The sequence below is a fragment of the Gavialis gangeticus genome, unplaced genomic scaffold (genome assembly GCF_001723915.1).
Source record: "Gavialis gangeticus isolate Ggan-Ray unplaced genomic scaffold, GavGan_comp1, whole genome shotgun sequence".
Lineage (NCBI taxonomy): Eukaryota > Metazoa > Chordata > Crocodylia > Gavialidae > Gavialis > Gavialis gangeticus.
In genome coordinates this window covers 62,043,254-62,061,332 of record NW_017729024.1, presented here as the reverse complement: position 1 = coordinate 62,061,332, position 18,079 = coordinate 62,043,254, and the positions used below count along the sequence as shown (strand labels likewise).

At 42.2% G+C, this 18,079-nt stretch overlaps 1 protein-coding gene across 1 annotated transcript in view; it reads right to left on the bottom strand.

The window, feature by feature from the left end:
• NCBP1 (nuclear cap binding protein subunit 1) overlaps window positions 1–18,079 on the bottom strand; it is a gene marked incomplete at its 5' end in the record, with an annotated part of 55,528 nt that overhangs the window by 25,920 nt on the left and 11,529 nt on the right. Inside the window, 10 exons of the mRNA XM_019518207.1 lie at window positions 2,831–2,905; window positions 3,228–3,290; window positions 4,719–4,783; window positions 7,175–7,285; window positions 9,064–9,127; window positions 10,120–10,217; window positions 12,228–12,443; window positions 14,882–14,951; window positions 15,910–16,031; window positions 17,681–17,788. Of these exons, the coding sequence (XP_019373752.1) occupies window positions 2,831–2,905; window positions 3,228–3,290; window positions 4,719–4,783; window positions 7,175–7,285; window positions 9,064–9,127; window positions 10,120–10,217; window positions 12,228–12,443; window positions 14,882–14,951; window positions 15,910–16,031; window positions 17,681–17,788 (992 nt within the window). The remainder of the gene's footprint in view (window positions 1–2,830; window positions 2,906–3,227; window positions 3,291–4,718; window positions 4,784–7,174; window positions 7,286–9,063; window positions 9,128–10,119; window positions 10,218–12,227; window positions 12,444–14,881; window positions 14,952–15,909; window positions 16,032–17,680; window positions 17,789–18,079) is intronic.

Sequence of the window (18,079 nt, the reverse complement as noted above, 5' to 3'; positions counted from 1 at the left end):
TCAAATTTGTCACTCAAGTACAAAGGTGTGTCCACACCAGACCCTGGGAATCCTTAAGCCACCACTTTCAAGTACATCTATCCACCTGCTCTTACTTGCATGCACCAAAGTCAGAAGAAAGGTGGTGAAACTCAGGGAACTGATGGGCAGGATCTCCTGGGAAGCCAGTCTGAGGGGGAAAGGAGTTCAGGAGAGCTGGCTGTATATTAAAGAATCCTTACTGAAGGCACAGGAAAGAACCATCCCAATCTGCAGGAAAATTAGAAGTATGGCAGGAGACCAGTTCAGCTTAGCAGGGAGCTCTAGCACTAAGTTAAACCACAGAAAGGAAGCATACAAGAAATGAAAGCTTGGACAAATAACTAGGGAGGAGTATAAGAGTATTGCTCAGGCATGCAGGGATGAAATCAGAAAGGCCAAAGCACAAATGGAGTTGCAGCTAGCAAGGGACATGAAGGGTAACAAGAACGATTTCTACGTGTCAGCTACAAGAGGAAAGTGTGGGTGCCTAACTGAATAGGGGAAGCAAACTAAGTGACAGATTATGTGGAAGAGGCTGAAGTACTTGATGCCTTTTTCACCTCAGTCTTCAGAGGAAAGATCAGCTCTCAGACCACTACACCTGGCAGCACAGTTTGGGGAGGAGGAGTGCAGTCAACTGGCGAAAGAACAGGTTAGGGACCATTTGAAAAAGCTGGCCGTGTACAAGTCCATACAGCCAGACACGATGCATCTGATGCAACTGCAGAGCTTCTGGCCATTATTTCTAAAAACTTGTGGTGGTCGGGAGAAGTCCTGGATGATTGCAAAAGGGCAAATACAGTGCCCATCTTTAAGAAAGGGAAGGAGGAGGATCCAGGGAACTACACACCAGTCAGTCTCACCTCAAGTTGCTGGAAAAATCATGGAGCAGGTCCTCAAGGAATTCATTTCTAAACACTTGGAGGAGAAGAAGGTGATTAGGACAGCATGGATTCACCAGGGGCAAGTCATGCCTGAGCAACCTGACTACCTTCTATGATAAGATGATTGGCTTTGTCGATGCAGGGAGAGAAGTGGATGCAATATACTTCGACTTTAGCAAGGGTTTTTATACCATCTGCCACAACATTCTTGCAACCAAGGTAAGGAAGTATGAGTTGTATGAAGGGACTGGGAGATGGACAGAAAACTGGCTGAATCGCTAGGCTCAGCAGTAGTCAATGACTCGGTTTCTAGTTGGCAACCGGTCTCAAGTAGAGTGCCCCAGAGGTCAGTCCTGGGGCCAGTTTTGTCCAATATCCTCATCAGTGACCTGGAAGATTGGATGGAGCACACTCTCAGCAAGTTTGCAGATGACACCAAGCTGGGGGGAGTAGTAGATATGCTGGACAGTAGGGCTAGGATTCAATTAGGCCTCAAAAAACTGGAGGATGGGACCAAAAGAAATCTCATGAGATTCAATAAGGACAAATGCCAAGTCCTGAACTTAGGATGGAAGAATTCCATGCCCCGGTACAGGCTGGGGACCAACTGCATAAGCAGCAGCTCTGCAGAAAAAAGGACTTAGGGGTTACAATGGAAATTAAGGTGAATATGAGCCAACAGCGTGCCCTTGTAAATGCGGCTAACAGCTTACTGGGTGGATTTAGTAGGAGTGTTGCCAGCAGATCGAGGAAAGTAATTATCCCCTTCTATCCCGCGCTAGTGAGGCCACATCTGGAGTACTGTGTCCAGTTTTGGGCCCCCCACTACAGAAAGTAAGTGGATAAATTGGAGAGTCCACCAGAGGGCAAAGAAAATGGTTAGGAGGCTGCGACTCACGACTTCAGAAGAGAGGCTGAGGGAACTGGGATTATTTAGTTTGGAGAAGAGGAGACAGAGAGGATATAATAGCAGCTTTCAACTACCTGGGGGGTGGTTCTAAAGAGGCTGGAGGTAGACTGTTTTCAGTGGTGGCAGATGATAGAACAAGGACCACTAATCTCAAGTGGCAGCAAGGGAAGTTTAGGTTGGATATTAGGAAAAACTCTCTCAGTAGGAGGGTAGTAAAGCATTGGAACAGGCTACCCAGAGAGGTGGTGGAATCTCTTTCCTTGAAGGTTTTTAAGACCTAGCTAGACAAAGGTCCCTCCTGAGGTCCCTACCAACCCTAATTTTATATGATGCTATGAAGTTGTTGCAGAGGCAGCCCCTGCCACTGCTGCTCTCAAAACCTCTTTTGCTAGTAAGTTTGAGCTGGAAGCCAAGACAAAGCATACCTCAATACTTTATTTCCAGGTTTGGGGCATGAAATGGGAGAAGTAGAGAGCATGCTTGAGAGAGATGCTCCCTTGGAGTGCTAAAGTGACAACATATATGTACCCCAAAGTAAAAGGAGCATCTATGTGTAAGTGGACACATCATCTCTGCCAGCCCCTGGAGAGGAGCTAAGTGCTTACTCCTCCACATTCCCCTTGTGTGAGGCTAAGTACAGGCCTCTCAGTGGCCAGCTCCAATACAAGAAGGTAAGCTCACAATCATCTCTGCCGCACTGCTCTATAAAGAGCTAATCTCTCACTCCTTTCTTCCTGCCCTTGTGCCCAGAGTTAAGTGCTACAATAAGCAAACTAGTTATTGAAATGGGGTGCCATTTAATTTGAAGATGTTACGGAGGAGTGCGAGGGGCCTAAAAATGTTGAGAATCACTGGAATAGATTGACATTTCTGACAATGTGATTGAAGCTGCAGCATCAAAAAACTATGAAAGGGAGGTTGTGTACATATCCCAGCATAAAGTATATTGTTAAACAAACCTGAAAATAAATGTGATACACCCTTGAAGTGGCGTGTGTTCAAAAGCCTCACTTACCTCATGCATTTTTCCAAGACTTCTTTTACAAATTTGGCCTTAGACTTTTCAGGGTCTTGGGTAAGACAGTCTGACCTACAAACAACAAAGTTTGACAGTGCTGGCAACATACTGGCAGTAATTGGACCTCTTTACAAATTAAGATTTTTTTTAATAAAGTAAAATAATTTTGTCAAACCATATTTAGTGGGTTATGTTCTATTAAGTTACATAAAGGCAACAAAGGATAGCTTTTCTTAGATCTAGAAAGCTTGACAAAAGTTAAACTGCTATGGCAATAAATGCTTTATGCTAAATATGGTTGGCTGGAAACAACTACAAGCATTTTATGGGTAGGTTTGAAAGTTGCAGATGTGTGCAGCATCTGGCTTAAATGACAATCCTAAAAGAAACTCACCAATCCTCCCAGCTCCAGCGGAACTGAAAGTTACTCAGATGATGAGAAAACCAATTAATGAACCTTAAAGAGAGAAAAGAACAATTTCATTACACTTACCTGATTCCAAGACTACTGCAGTTTTAAGATGATCTCCCCCCTCCAAATAATTACATGCTATACATGGAAAAACTTATACATTTGTTTTAAATTTCCATGCCTGAAATCTAATTATTGGAGTGCAGTCTTAAATTTGTGTCCTGTCCCATCCTATCCCCCCACCCCTAATACAGCAGGGAAAAGCACCAGCAAGGGGTCAGCAGCTTGATCCTTGCACCCTGAGACTGCCTCCCCACACACCTCCCCCACCTGCTCCCCCCACTTACCATTAGCTGTGGTTCCAGCTCCATTCTGGCCCCAGCCTGACCACACAGCAGTGGCAACAGTAACTCTAGCATCCTGGGGCTGGACCTACTGCTGCAGTTGCTGTTGTATGGCTAAGCCAGGGCTGGAGCAAGCATGTACTGTATGCCGTAGGCTAGGATGGGGCAAGAGGCATCACTGATGGTAAGTGGTGACTTAAGGAAATGGGGGGAGGGGGGCAAGAGGAGAGGCTGCTGCTCTCCAGGTCATTCTTCACCTGGAAGTAAGCCTGACATGCTCTGGTCACTGTTTTACTGGCTAAAATAGGGTCAATGTATTGTTTCAATGTTGGCAAATAAATACAGTTCTTCAGTAATTGTAGTTCATTGTGGGGGGAAAAAAAGAAAAAAAAAGAAAAAACATCTCACATTCTGGTCCTGCCCCAGGTACTTTAATAAATTATTTAAGTCACAGACTTAAGTTCTCAGTGTTTGCCATGTTTTTGAAAAAGGAGAAAATTAGATTTATATTTTTACAGATGCTTAACATTAAGTTTAGTGAGCTATTTTGGCCCTCCTGGGCCATAATTGAAAAAGCCTCATGTTTTCTCAGATATGAGACCGAGGCTTGATATCAATTTTTGTTGCAACCTGATGATTTTTATCAACATTTCCGCCACAGCAACTGCAATTCTTATAAAACTACCAAGCTTCACATAATCTTTAGAACGTTAAACTGCTCCCTTCCTTTGGCTTACCAACTCACAGTAAAACCAACTCTCAAAACTCAGTACAGCCAGAAGCCAGTGGGTGGAGGCAGCATGCTTCATAGCACAATTAAGGGGAGGAGCTGCCATTCATTTTCTAATGGCATTATGCAAATAGACCTGGAAAGGCAACAGATCACTGGTAAAACTAGGAACAAAAAGCAATAGGGAAGAAAGAAGTGAGGTGGGGGGGGATGCTAGTTCCCTTCTTTCAGTTCTGAAGTCTCATATCTAAAGTACAAATGTTAAATTAAAAAAAAAAGAAATGGGAACAAGATGCCAAAGCAGGAATTTTAGATTTGTGAATTAAAAGTGGACAGCATGTAAAAAGGAGAAAAAAATGTGAGTCCATTATGATGTTCCTGAAATGCACAAACACTTACCTGTCTACACATATAGTATTCATTGTATCCAAACGCATATACAGCATTTCTGTGGCTTGCGCAAGCTGTGTAGTTTCTAATTAAGGTTAACAGAGAAGAGTCTAAAAATAGATCACCCTCTCCAAATTCCTATTGGTGTCTGAACCGATTCTGTACTGCCATTCTGTTTACCTGCTTGTCCCAAATGACAGCAAGTCACAGTAACTCTATTGACGGAAGGGGTTTTGCAGTTTGGCACAAGCAAATTCTATACTCTATTCAGTCTATTTTTCTTTCATAAAGCACCATCAGGCTCCTTATATAGGTCCATATTTCTAGGACTTCTGCACTGGATTATAGTGGGACAACTTTTTGGATGGTATGCACTTTTATGGTTACGTACCCGTGATGCTGCTTAATAAACAAGCTGCCTTTGTAAATGGTTATCTTTTAATTCATTAAACCAGGGGTGTCCAACCTGTGGCACTCATCCCACACATGACACAGGCAGCCCCTGTGGTGGCATGCAGCAGATCAGGGAGGGAGAGAGCAAGAAGTACAGCTGCAGATTGGGGAGGGAAGGGGATTGGAGTGGCAGTGGAGGAGGGTGTGGGGCTTAATTTGTGGCATGCTTACAAGAATGTTGGCCTCCATTGCTTTAGACCCATCATTTGTTTATGCTATACTGTTTTCATCACTTGGGGTAGTGGAGATTGTGGGGTGGGGGAAGGGGAAGGAGAGCAGATTACATAGAAAGTAGCTCAGGAATTTAAAAAGGGTGGAAGTCTCCTGCCATACACAGCTGTTATTTTTTTTAAAGGTATAGGGAAGATTTAAGAGAGCAATGGAAATACTTCATGACTAAAGCAAGAACCAAGAAGTTTTTTTTATTGTTGCATAACTTTATGGCCCACAGCTGTTAATACTTATCCATATCAGTTTGTTTGTTTTTTTTATAACAATAAATTTCAGAAGCAAGGGTGAGCCTTCATAATTAATTCTGGATGACAATACTTTGAGGGGGAAAAAAATCTAAAACAGGTCAAGGATCTGACTACCATGCTTACTTTAATCCAAGATGAGGTTGGATGAGAGCTGGAATGGCTCACTTAGAACAGGAGCAGGCATGTGGTCAGGGGAACACAGGGGAGACAGTGGGGCATGCACGTGAGACTAGCCTGTAGCCTCCCCGTACCCTCCTGCCCACTGTACTTGTGCCTACCCCTGCACCCCCACTACTATCCTTTACTGTCCTCCCCCTTCTGCTCCTGGCCCTCCAGCCCCAACCTAGCCCATCCAAGACCTACTACTGCTTCTGCCTGGACTGAGGCCAGGATAGGGCCATGCTGCTGCTGACTGCCACAGAGGAGCAGAGCTGCAGCTCAAGATAAGAAGGAAGGGGTGGGATAAGGTTGGCTATAGGGGTTGGGAGGAAGTAGGCCATAGTTGGGAACAAGCAGAAGGAGAGGGGCAGGCAGCAAGCAGGCAGGGGTCACGTCCCTCCCCCCCCCCCCCACTGCTTTCCTTGCTACAGCAGTGGAGGGGATGGATTTGAGATGACCTTCCATTAATTAAATTCCATTCTTGGAAAATAACAACACACTTACAATTTTCTATATATAGAATCTAATTACTGGGGTGGGGGCAGTTTGTCTTAAATTGAAAGTCATCTTGGATTCATAAAAATACTATAATTCTATATACTTCTAACCTGATAAGAAAACTGCACATCAGTAGGATCAAAATCTTGATATAACAAACTCCTATGCTGCAACAACCTTTTTTAAATGCAGTGTCCTGCAGTTTAAGAACTTGTTATCACCTTATCTCTTGCAGGGAAATATTTCTATTTAAGAATGTAGAGAGAAGTCTTATAATTCACATTATTTGTACAACTATGTAATTAATTATTTATATGTATATATCTATGTATATATTTATAGGATCAGAAACTGATCAACAGTTTTTTAAAAAAAGACTGTCCCATTTCAAACATTTTCAAATCAAATGTCTAGTGGTTCAGCTGCACATGAAGCATGTTTAGTATTCTGATGCTGGCCTTGGGTATTAAAGCCAAACTGCATACATAGCAGCTGACATATTGCTATGCTTGACCAGAGGAAATAAACATGCTGAGTTTGCTGCTAGTCTGTTTCATGCCTTATGCTTCTGTTCCATAAACAGAGTACAGTTCTCTCTTTTCTGGCACTTGGGAATTATTTTTAAACTTTCCATAGCACTGGCTTTCCTCCATGATGTTGATGCTAGGGCAAGGCTACTCAAACTAAAATGGCTATTTGGCTGCATTATTCTTTGGCACATGCAGTATTAACAGGCAATACATTTATTTTACACAACTGGCAACAGGGTGGAAGAAATGATCATTGCTGTATCTATGCCATTTAGATTTCTGCAGGATGGAATGTTTTGGGGGTTTTTTTCTCTTCTGTAAAAAACAAACAACAAGGAAAGGATACAACTTGTGGTAAGGAGCCAGGCTGAAGTTTGCATAGTTCAATAAGAAGCGTTGTGTACATAACTTCAATGTGTGGTGGAGTTGGAAGCTGAAACAACTCTGAAAATATTACCTGGTCAAAGCGAGTGGGGAAAAGCAATTATTAAAGCTTATTCAATACAGAGACATGCACATTTTTCTTCATGTCTATGCACATGAGGACACTAGGGCTGCTGACACACATGGGAGAAACAAGCAAACAAACAACCCCCCACCCTTTACTGGAAGTAGCAGCACGTTAGTTTAACTTGGCTCTGCAGCACCTGTATAGCTTGGGTGCTTCAGCAGGGCTTTTTAGGGGCATTTATACACTTCCTCCAGGAGGTGGTGATTTAAGAAACATCAAGTTTCAACTTCAAAAGTCTAACTCAATCCTTCCAAAGCTATTTTTGATCCTGAGACCATGCATGGCAGCTTAAGAGTAAAATGTAAAGGTGCACTGATATATTGGTCCTACAGCAGATCAGCACTGATATAAGGAAAATTGAAAGCATTGGCAATTGGCTTTTTTTGCCTGATGCGGCCGATAAACGCCCTGTGCATGCGCACAGCCACAGGGTAAGACACAGGCGGTCAGGAGTGCAGCCTGGCAGCATGGAGAGCAGACGAGTCCAGCTGGTAAGTCTGTTGTTGGGGAACACTTCAGGCACATGGGGAGCTGTTCCCTGATCTTATGCTCCCCAAGGACTGGCACCTTCAAAGGGTGCACATGCAGCTGGGATTCTCACACACCCTTGTAAACTAGCATATATACCACATTTAAATTAAAACATGATACATGATACAATCCAGCCACAAAGATGCTCCACATTTAACAAGTAAAATCTTTGTGGCTGTTTTGCTATTTTACAGGGTGATAAATTCCTTGCACATGCACCAGTTACAATTTATTGTTAACAGAGTTAACTGCGTGATAAATCTAACATCTCCCAGAGGCCCATCCTACTTTGTGAAATCCCGCACTGATGAGCTTCCTAAAATCCCAAACAGCTTGTCTGGCTTTGCCAACACCTTGCACTCCTAATTTTGTGTCTTGATTTAGTCCACCACTTGCACATAGATTGTGTCCTTCCTGTATTTCATTCTAAATTTCTTTGTTCCTATTTGCTTTTTCCACAAAGGCCTTGCAAACAAGTTAGCAGAATGACTTCTACTCTGTGCATCCCTCCAAGTCAACCCTGAGGGTTGCACAGGGCAGGAGGTAGAGGCAACACAGCCGAACACATCCTTCAGGGTGACTGGTCCAGCTGTAGGGAAACAGTGGCATTCCCTCCCCAGTCCCTATACTCCCCACCAGTTCCCCCATCCATGTAGGGCCAGAAGGCAGGGCAGCAAGAGCTATCCTGCTGCTGGGACGGACCCTCATTGTTGGGAAATACCCCCCTGTTTAAGCACAGTCTGGACCCTGGTCTGTGCAGAGGGAGGAAGGCAGGTGCCCTCAGGCTGGAACCTTCCCAGAATGATGGTTCCAGCTGCAGAAGTGCCTCACCCTCTCAACTCCTCCCCTGACCAGACCTGGGCTAGCTGACCTGGGTTTGTTCAGTGGCAGGGGCATTGGTACCAAAAGGGCTCCCCAACAGCTTGCCCCACAGAGGGAAAGACACAGGGAGAGAGGGGTTCTGTGTGATACTAGTAGTACTTGCCATCTAGATGAAACATTAGTGCTGGAGAAGAGAGATCACTTCCAACCAGGAAGATCTAACGTTCTTGCAGAAGAGCCAATTCTCTTCTATAAGAAACCTCTTTAATGGCTGTATGCTCTCTTTGTGCTAGGAGAAAGGCTTTTTGCTAAAGTTAATCACCTTACTCAAAACAAAGGAAACTAAAAGATGGCATGTGTAATACACATACCTCAACTATGTGGTAATTCAAAGGGATCTTGTTATTTCCTGGATAGCTCAGTAACTGTGCAGCACTACAAAGAAAACAGATGCATTTGAGTTAGAATACAATACATCAGAAGAAACAGTTTAGGTATCAAGAAAACAGAACAGTTTGTTCCTTGTATTAATCCATCTAAAGGAAAGGTGCCAGACTGACAGCCCTGAAGACACCTATTTAGCCACAGAACAGGTACAAAAAAAGCAGCAATACAGGCACATTCATAGTCATCTGACCCCTGAAAAAACATTTCACCTCCAAGCCATTGAACTCTAACACTGCTAAGAGATGTAACTTTATGGGAGCATTTGTGGTGGTTTATATGATGCTGACATGTGGGCTGAAAACAAACTAAACTTACGCATTCCAATAGAAACCTGGATGTAGTTTATCATCAGAAGCCTTGGCTAGATTTGAATCAGGAACCATGATGAAGGTACCTTTATCCAATCAGCAGGTGGCTGTTGAGCCACTTCTCCACATTCCTCTTAGTTAATCATGGATATTTGAAAATAAGAAAGCTGATGGGAAAGATATAGGCAGTCTTCTAACCACCTTCATACTATCGCTAGTTGACATTCCAGAACCCAGCACTTGCCTCAAAGCAAAATTACTGACATTTGTTCAATTGTAGGCTTAAGCCATTCGTATCATTTATACTGCCACAAACTCCCCAAGAAAGTTGAAGATGAAGACAGAAGTCCTGCCATCAATTTCAACACAAAAATACAGATTTCTCCTTCTGCAGAATCAGAAAAACACACAAGTCATTGTATCATGTACCTCTGCCATTAACACAGAATTTGGCCCATTTTCTACCATCCATTGAACCTACCACCTCTTATTTGGAAACAACATACCTTACTAAATATGTTAAGAATATGTCAAATGTCACCTCAAGCTTTTGTACAACCAATTTCAGAATTACGAAATATCACCACTACCAGTGGAAGTCATGATGGCAAAAGCAGGAAGCCAGACCTCATAAGGAGTCTTGTGGTATCATAACACTGATACACTACTTACCAAGTCTTCCTCTCTTTCCAGTGGGATTTGACTATGCAGTGAAGATTCTCTTCTATTACGAATCTTTCAACAGAATGACTGCCAGGCATAACAGGGCCCTATTAAAAATCAATTAAGACATATGAAAAGTCACTATTTCCATTCAGAAGAATGAACACTAGGCTCCCATGACCAATAGTATTTTGTTCAATTAAATTTTTTCAAGCCATATAAAAATAAAATAATGGAACCTAAATGCATTGTATTTCTAGCCATATCAATGGTTCCATTAGAGATTGTTCAAAAGGGTTTAAACATTCTGGTTATTTGTTGTAAAAACTTTCCAAGTTCCAAGCAGAAGTACGCAGTCCATAAATGGTTTTTAAACCTGCATACAGAATAAAGCTTTCAGATACAGTGTCATCCCTATAAAGGATTCCAAAAAACCCTAACCCTCCCATCACAAAACACAACCCATAAATATGACTCATCTTTATTTTTCATTCCAGCTTTTCTAAATGACATAGGAGCTTACAAGAGCTATTAAATGCATCTATAATTTAAGATGCTGGTCATACCAGCTGCCTACTTTTTAAATGAAAATATTATTCTATTAAAGTCAGTAACTCCTGGAAGTTTCAAAGAAACTATCTGATGCTTCTGTACTATTTTCATGTAGAATTTTCCCCTACTGCTCCAACATTTAATCCCAATTACTTTTGAAAATTACATAAAATAGCCACAAGTCAGAAGCATTAATGCAAATGCAAGAGGTGGTATCTAAGGAGTTACCTTGCCCTAACTGGTTTAGGGAGGCATGAGCTTTCATAGGCAACAATGTCATCAGATGTTATTTCACAGTCAAATACAAGAGTCATACCACAGTATAACCAAATAAAACAGGTATGCTTGGGACCAAACACCTGCCAGAAATTTGAAAATTCTGGATTTTTGATACCAGTGGTGAGGGAGGGAGTGAAGCTGGGGTGGGGGGAGGGGCATGGCACAGCCCATCAGCTGCAGGCAGGTGGTGTCAGGCCGCCCCCGAAGCTGCAGCAGGGAGCAAAGCAGAGGGAATTGTCAGTGGGTGCAACACAGCTCTTGCTGCTACATGCACCTTGGGAGGGCTGTGGGCTGGCGGGCTGTGCTAGGCTTTTCCTGGGGGCCATGTGCCCCTGGATCTGTGCACGAGATGAGAGCAGGCTGCCACCTGCCCCAAGTGCTGGGAAGAGACTGGTGCTGCTGCTGGCCCCAGCCTGCAGCAGCAGCCTGCTCTTGTCCCACGTGCAGATCCAGGGGCATGCGGCTCCCGGGAAGAGCCTGGCACAGCCTCCCAGCCCGCAGCCCTTCCAGGATGCGCGGTAGCAGCAAGAGCCATGCTCCGTCCCACGCTGCACCCACTGACAGTTCCCTTTGCTTTGTTCCCTGCTGCAGCCCCAGTAGTAGGTGACGCCACCTGCCACAGTGCTGGATTTTTGAGAATTTTGGATTTTAAAATGCCAGATTTATGAGGTTATACCATAATATGTCTTCTGTTATAGCATCCTTTTCACGTACTGCAAGGAATTAATCTGACCTACACCACTCCTATCAGTCTAATGAAACTGGACTCAAAGCATCAGTAGTCCACAATTAAGTACACCAGCTGGAAAAGATGCTTGTCATAGCCAGTACAGTATTTATAGTTCTGGGTAAGGTAGCCAAAGGTGCAAGATAATTAAGTGATGTCATCCCTTATGTTTTAGCATGTGCCTCCCCACACCTCAAAAGATCAACTCCAGCAATTGCTTTTTTTTTTTTTTTTTTTTTTTTTTTTTTTTTTTTTTTTTTTTTTTTTTTTTTTTTTTTTTTTTTTTTTTTTTTTTTTTTTTTAAAGAAAAGCTGAAAGTGATCTCTCAAAAATGTTATAATAATGTTCTCATATGTGGCGTTAAAATGCACTGTATTACTACTGCTCTTCTCATTGCTAAACATTTCCTGAAAGGGGGAAATGCAATTTCTCATCTAGTGCTGGCTTATATTTCTACTGGCCTTGAGACCCTTGTACACTCAGATTCAGTATCAAAGGAGCAAAACCAGCATTATAAAATTATTTGCGCTCTCTCAAGGACCTTCTGAAATTCACTCACCTCAGGATCATCTGTATAGTCAAACATTCTAAAAATAACTCTTGGCACTGGGTAAACTGAGTCTTCAGTGTGAGGTGGAGGAGTAAAAGGAGGCAGGTTGTGCTGTAACGCTTCACAGAGGATGCTGTCGAAGGCAAGGTAGGGCCTCAGAATGTGTCTTTCCTGCCAGCGATCTTTTTTCAACTTCTGAATTTGAGCCCAAAGACAGTCTAAGTACTTAAGAGGAAGAGAAAAAAAAAACAGGAGCTGATAAACCCAAATCCTGTAGCTTAATTAATCCTTAGATTCTTTGGTAACTCTCCCAGAAATCTTCAAGTATCAAACAGGGATTCTCTTATTCCATCACACATTCAGAAAAGCAAAGCAGGTGACTCGACAAGGAAAGACACATAGTTAAGCCATGTCACCCCTTTATAAGAGAAACACTAATATCTAGAGAGCTCAGTAATTCTATGGGGAAAAAGCTGCACACAGGTTCAACATACTGAAAAACTATTTCACCTTTATAATTACATGTCTTAGATCAGTACAAGATTTAAGCTCCATTTCTAGTAACTTGGAATTAAGTAGATGATCATACACTGATTTACTTTCTGTTGACCAAAAGGGATCCAAGTCACTGCAGACAGGCACTCCTTTAGTGAACACTAGTCTAGAATGCATGCTCAAGTGCAAGAAGTTATGTCTGCTCAGTATTGTGGCTAATAATTGTATTAAACATTATGAGATGAATTCGTATGCCAAATTAACAAGAGAAATGCCCACTTACCAACTGCTGTATATTTTAAAGTTTTCTATTACTGCAAGCAAGAAAGACCTCTGTCTTACTCTGAGTAATGCAGGAGTTGCTACAAGTTTTCCTTGACTATTATTATCATGAATACACAACTGCATGGTAGGCCTTTCTGCATTTTATTTCTGTTTTTGCTAAAGGACAATAACCAATCCATGCTGAAAATTAATGTAAATTATGAGCTTTAAAAAGAAAAGCATGCAGATTTTTAAAGATGAATGTACTGCCTGCTCCCCCAACAGATTGCTAGAAGATCACACAAATTGCCCTGAAGCTCAGAACAGGTGAATACTGGAAAGGATTATGGCTCAGGAGAATGAAGCAAAGGTTGTTTTGTTTCTCCCATGCTTTTGGGCTTTGCAGAATGCCACATGGGCCTGAGAAGGAATTCCCCCCCCAGCTGTTGCAATGAGCAACAGGAACAGGGTTTTTGTTCATTTGTTTTTGCTCTCCTCAGAAGCACTGGGTATTGGTTGCACTGGGATTCCTGACTAGGACATACCAATGTTTGTTCCGGGATTAAAATCCAGAGGTTCCCAGTTAGAGGGTCTTGTTCCTCTAACTCAAGATCACACCAATCACCACATATGGGATCAGAAAGATATTTTTACGTGGTCAGATTGGTATGGGACCTTTGTCTTCCTCTGTAGCAGGGACCATGACTCTCTTCCTTGGATCTAAAGTGCATTTTAGAACTCTTGTGGAGCCATGACACTAGCTGCTTTCATCCCCCTGCTCTACCTGTGGTAGGTTAGGATGCCCTTGGTATTTCTGGGGCAATATGGCTTTTAGTTGCGCACAAGGGTTGATTGTGTAATTTTAGGAGTAGGTTAGACAAGCACTTGTATGGGTCCTTTAGATAGCAATGATCCTGCCTCGCACAGGGGTCTGGACTAGTTGACTTCCTAAAGGACCTTACAGTTCTACTTTTCTATGATTTTATGATTGCTTGTATGATTTCCTGCTCCAACCATCATGGTCACTCAGCTAAAACCTGATGTCCAAATACAATAAACCAAATTACTAGCATAAAAGACACTGGGAATGCTCAATACTCAGCTTTGAAGAATGAGATCAGTAGAATCCTTTTTTCAGACCAGATTAAGAACTTGTGCATTGCAAAAGACAAAGCCACTGCAAATGGAACATAGCAGGTTCCATGAATGGCGTGTACCCCCAGCAGCTGGGGAGGCACGGCTGTGCTGGCGGTGGCAGGAGCCCAGCAGCAGTAAGCGTGGAGCTCCCGCAGATGCTTCTGGCACTGTCGGCGGGAGATTGGGGGTGCAGCACGTGCTGACGGGGGGTCAACAACCACCCACACACGCCCCTGGCAGCAACCAGCGGCGATTGTGGACTGCCCGCAGTCACCACCAGCCCCCTTTTCGTAGGGGATGCACTGCCACACTTAAGGGGTGCACATCTACCTGTGTGCACCCCAGGTTTTTTTTCCTGCAGGGGTTGGCTTATTTTTAACATAATGGAATATATTCAAAGTGGTGACTAAATGAGGAGTCATATCAGGCGTGACCACATAATGTCTGAAGTAGACAGACTTAGATCTTTACTCGCAAAGTTACATTTTGCAACTACTGCTCAATTAGCAGCATTTTCTCAGGCAGTATGTCAGGAAACATCAAAATGTCTCTCATTAAAGCAATCTAGCTTTGCAGGGGTTTGAACCCAAGAACTTCAGAGAAAATCATTACCTAGAGCCTACAGGAGATAAAAGCACAGAGAAAGAGAAGAATGTACTTCAACTATGTTAACTTTTTTCCATAGATCTTCTCTTTAATATTAGATTGCAAAACAAAAGGTGGGGATTTCCCTACTTTTGTTATACATCAAATAAAAATCCATTTACCTCTTCTTGTGGATGCGGTTTATCAGCAGTCCAAACTTGCAACATGGGTACATGAATTTTCTGACGCCGTCTGTTTATACAGAAAATCTACCATTTAAAAACTCTTCTAAAAAAAACAAGATTCTTCCCACCACTGATTTCTCTATTCAATTTGCTCTGTAGCAGCCTAAATATTTACTAACCCGTCAGGTTTTTTAAAATCACCACTACAATCCTGTCTTCACTGCAGTGTTACCCATGCTCAGGTGAGAGCAGACACACTGTGAAAGATACTATCAAACAGTAGTAGCAGCACAGAGCTTTGCCAGCTCCAGCTTGATCAACCAGATCAGAGTCTCTGGCAGCATAACATTCTACCAGAGGTAAGAGATTTGTATGGGGCTGTGGCTGTGGCAACATGCGAGTTCTACCATAAGCCAACACTGCAGCAAAGGCAAGCAATGTATCTAATGAGCTGCAGGCAAAAATAGTCAAGCAAACTGAGCAGACCATAGCTTGTTTGTAACAGTCAAACATCCCAAGCCACTTTTAGACAACCAGAAATACTAAATGACACTACCTGCATGAGAATTAACTTTAAGGATCCACAAATCAATTGACATGGTGAACAGATTGGAAATGATTAGGTCTTATGATTTTAAGGTGGAGAGATGAAACTATTGTTCTGATTAGACCAATTTACCTGTGGGTTGCACTGAATGGATGCAACTTTTATTTAGTCAGTCTCCACCTTAATTGGTATACATGGACCTAAACTGCTGTAACTTTAAACCTCAATGAAACAGGTTTAATGTTACAGTGGTATAGCTCAACTTATAGCAACAGAGCAACAGAAAGATGAAACATGTATTGATGCAGTTGATGCATACTTCCAAGTGGCAAACTCGTCCCTCCTTTTTTTAGAACTGTGTATTGTTACACTTGTCCACAGGCTTAGAATACTTTTGAATGGATAGCAGACAAAGCTATTTATTCCACCCATGACCTGGTAACAGTGAAAGAGGGGATTACTCTTTGTTATAACTTACTTCAAATAGCTTTCTGTTTGTGATAAGAGACGGTCCATCTCTGCATCCTTCTTCTCATACAATTCTTTCCCTACCCAGGGCAGAGATGACAGAAATGCATATACATACCAATCACTCCGCACCTACAAGAAACAAAGATCAAAAGCACCTCAATGTACAATTTTTATACCTTAAACAATGAAACTCAGGAAGCTTCCACTGTGTAATGTAGAAATCACCTGGGATTAGAAAAAATATTAATCACTTTGTTCTCATATCTCTAAGTATAGCTCCACTCCCAGATATATCAAGAATCTGTACATTTGAAAGTGCGTTCGCCTGTTCTAGTGGGTGGATCTTTAGATATGCCCTTAATCTTTCTCTTTTGATATGCTTCTAATAGTATATATTTTACAAGGAACATGGCTGGCCACGCATCAGTTGTTTAAAAACATTGTACACAGGAAGCATCACTTAACTTTGATTTTGTTACATGCATTTCCTTGATTATCTATGCCTTTATCTTACCTCTTCCTAAAATTTTAGATTAGAAACAACAGAATAAAAATGACTGCTGTTTGATTATTTTGCTTCAACCACTACAGGAAGAAATTGTGAAGACTGTGTTTAAGACAAAAATAAAACATAGTTCCTAACATTTTCATTGGTCTTGGCTTTCTTTTATCAAGAGTACCTAAATCATCAAATTTTGATCCAAATGAATGCTGACAGTGTTTTCAAAAGATAGCCTGTACTTTAAAGTACAGATAACAAAAATGTGGCCTACAAAGCTGTGTAATCTAACCTGCGGGGCTCCTGGCAGGGCACGAGGGAAAGTAGAGGGTAGGGAGCAGCAAGGAAAGTAGGAGGTAGGGACAGTCACCAAATTCCAGGGTTCAGAGTGCCACTGGGGACACGTTTTAGCAGTGGTAGGCAAGCAATAGCTGTCTTAATCCCTGAGGCTTCCTGAGGCCATTCAACCCATCACTGTCTCACAGTCTGGAACCAACCTGAGACAAACTTCATGGGCCAAACAAGTTTGACATCCCTGCTTTGAAGAAATACTGGTTAAAAATGATGTCTAAAGACATCTTCTTCTTGAAAGTATGCAAAGTCACATCTGCCAATTTTTCACAAAGCATGTTTGCATTTTAGTCCTGTGAAGCTTAATGCAGCCAAAAGGCTGGACTGAATTACAACCTAGGGTATTAACACAATTATCTGCAAGCTTTCAGTTGCACCTGGTAAATGTTTAGCACAGTAGAGTTGCACAGGTGCCACCGAGACCTTAACCTGTTCTGAATATTTTTACTGATGAACATACAAAAGTGGAAGAACCCAACCACAAACTCTGACCCAATGGTGTGTTTGCTGAGCTGACGGTTCAAAAAAGCTTTTGGCTTGAGAGGTTGGGTCGTATTTAGTATGAGAATTACCAAGAAAAAAAAACCAGAGAGCTAAGTACCACTTTTTAGAGTCTTGCTTTTCTGTTAGATCTGTATTGTGTCATTTTAAAGCTCAAATCTGGCAAAGACTCATTAAGGAATACGTACATGCCAAAAAATGGAATTTAAAGAAAATCTCTGAGCTGTCTAACTGAAGATTATATATATGTAAGATAACTTCTGACTGTTACAAGACTCTTCTAGCCATATGCAGGAACAGCCTGGAAACAGCCAAAAGTACTCTCTCAATTTAGCACAGGCATATTATTGGTCAGTACAATCTGGCCGAGAAAAAAATCCACATGTGAAAGTCAGTCACCCGCAAAGTGAAACGTCTTTTTGCTTACCTGGGGTACATCTTCCTCTTGAGTCACACTCACAAAGTTCTCAAACATGGCTACCATTGAAGGTGCAGCTATTACATGACAATTCACAAGATCAGAAAGAAAACGAACCTGTTGGAGCAAAATCAAATTCTGACTATTCACTTCTAAAACATTAATTTTTTTGCAACTCCTAATTAGGCAACAAGGAGAAAATAAGCACTATTTCAACTACTAATGCAAACTAAGAACAGACAAAAAAAAGTGATAACATATCTACTAGCATAGGGAAGGCAATTAGCAGGCAGGCAGCTCCAGGTCAGATCAGGCACACCCATTATTAAGGGACTATTTCCATGACAGCACTAGTCAGGGAAGTTGGAGGGGGCAGGGCCGCAGGAGGTTGTGTGTGTGTATGGGGGG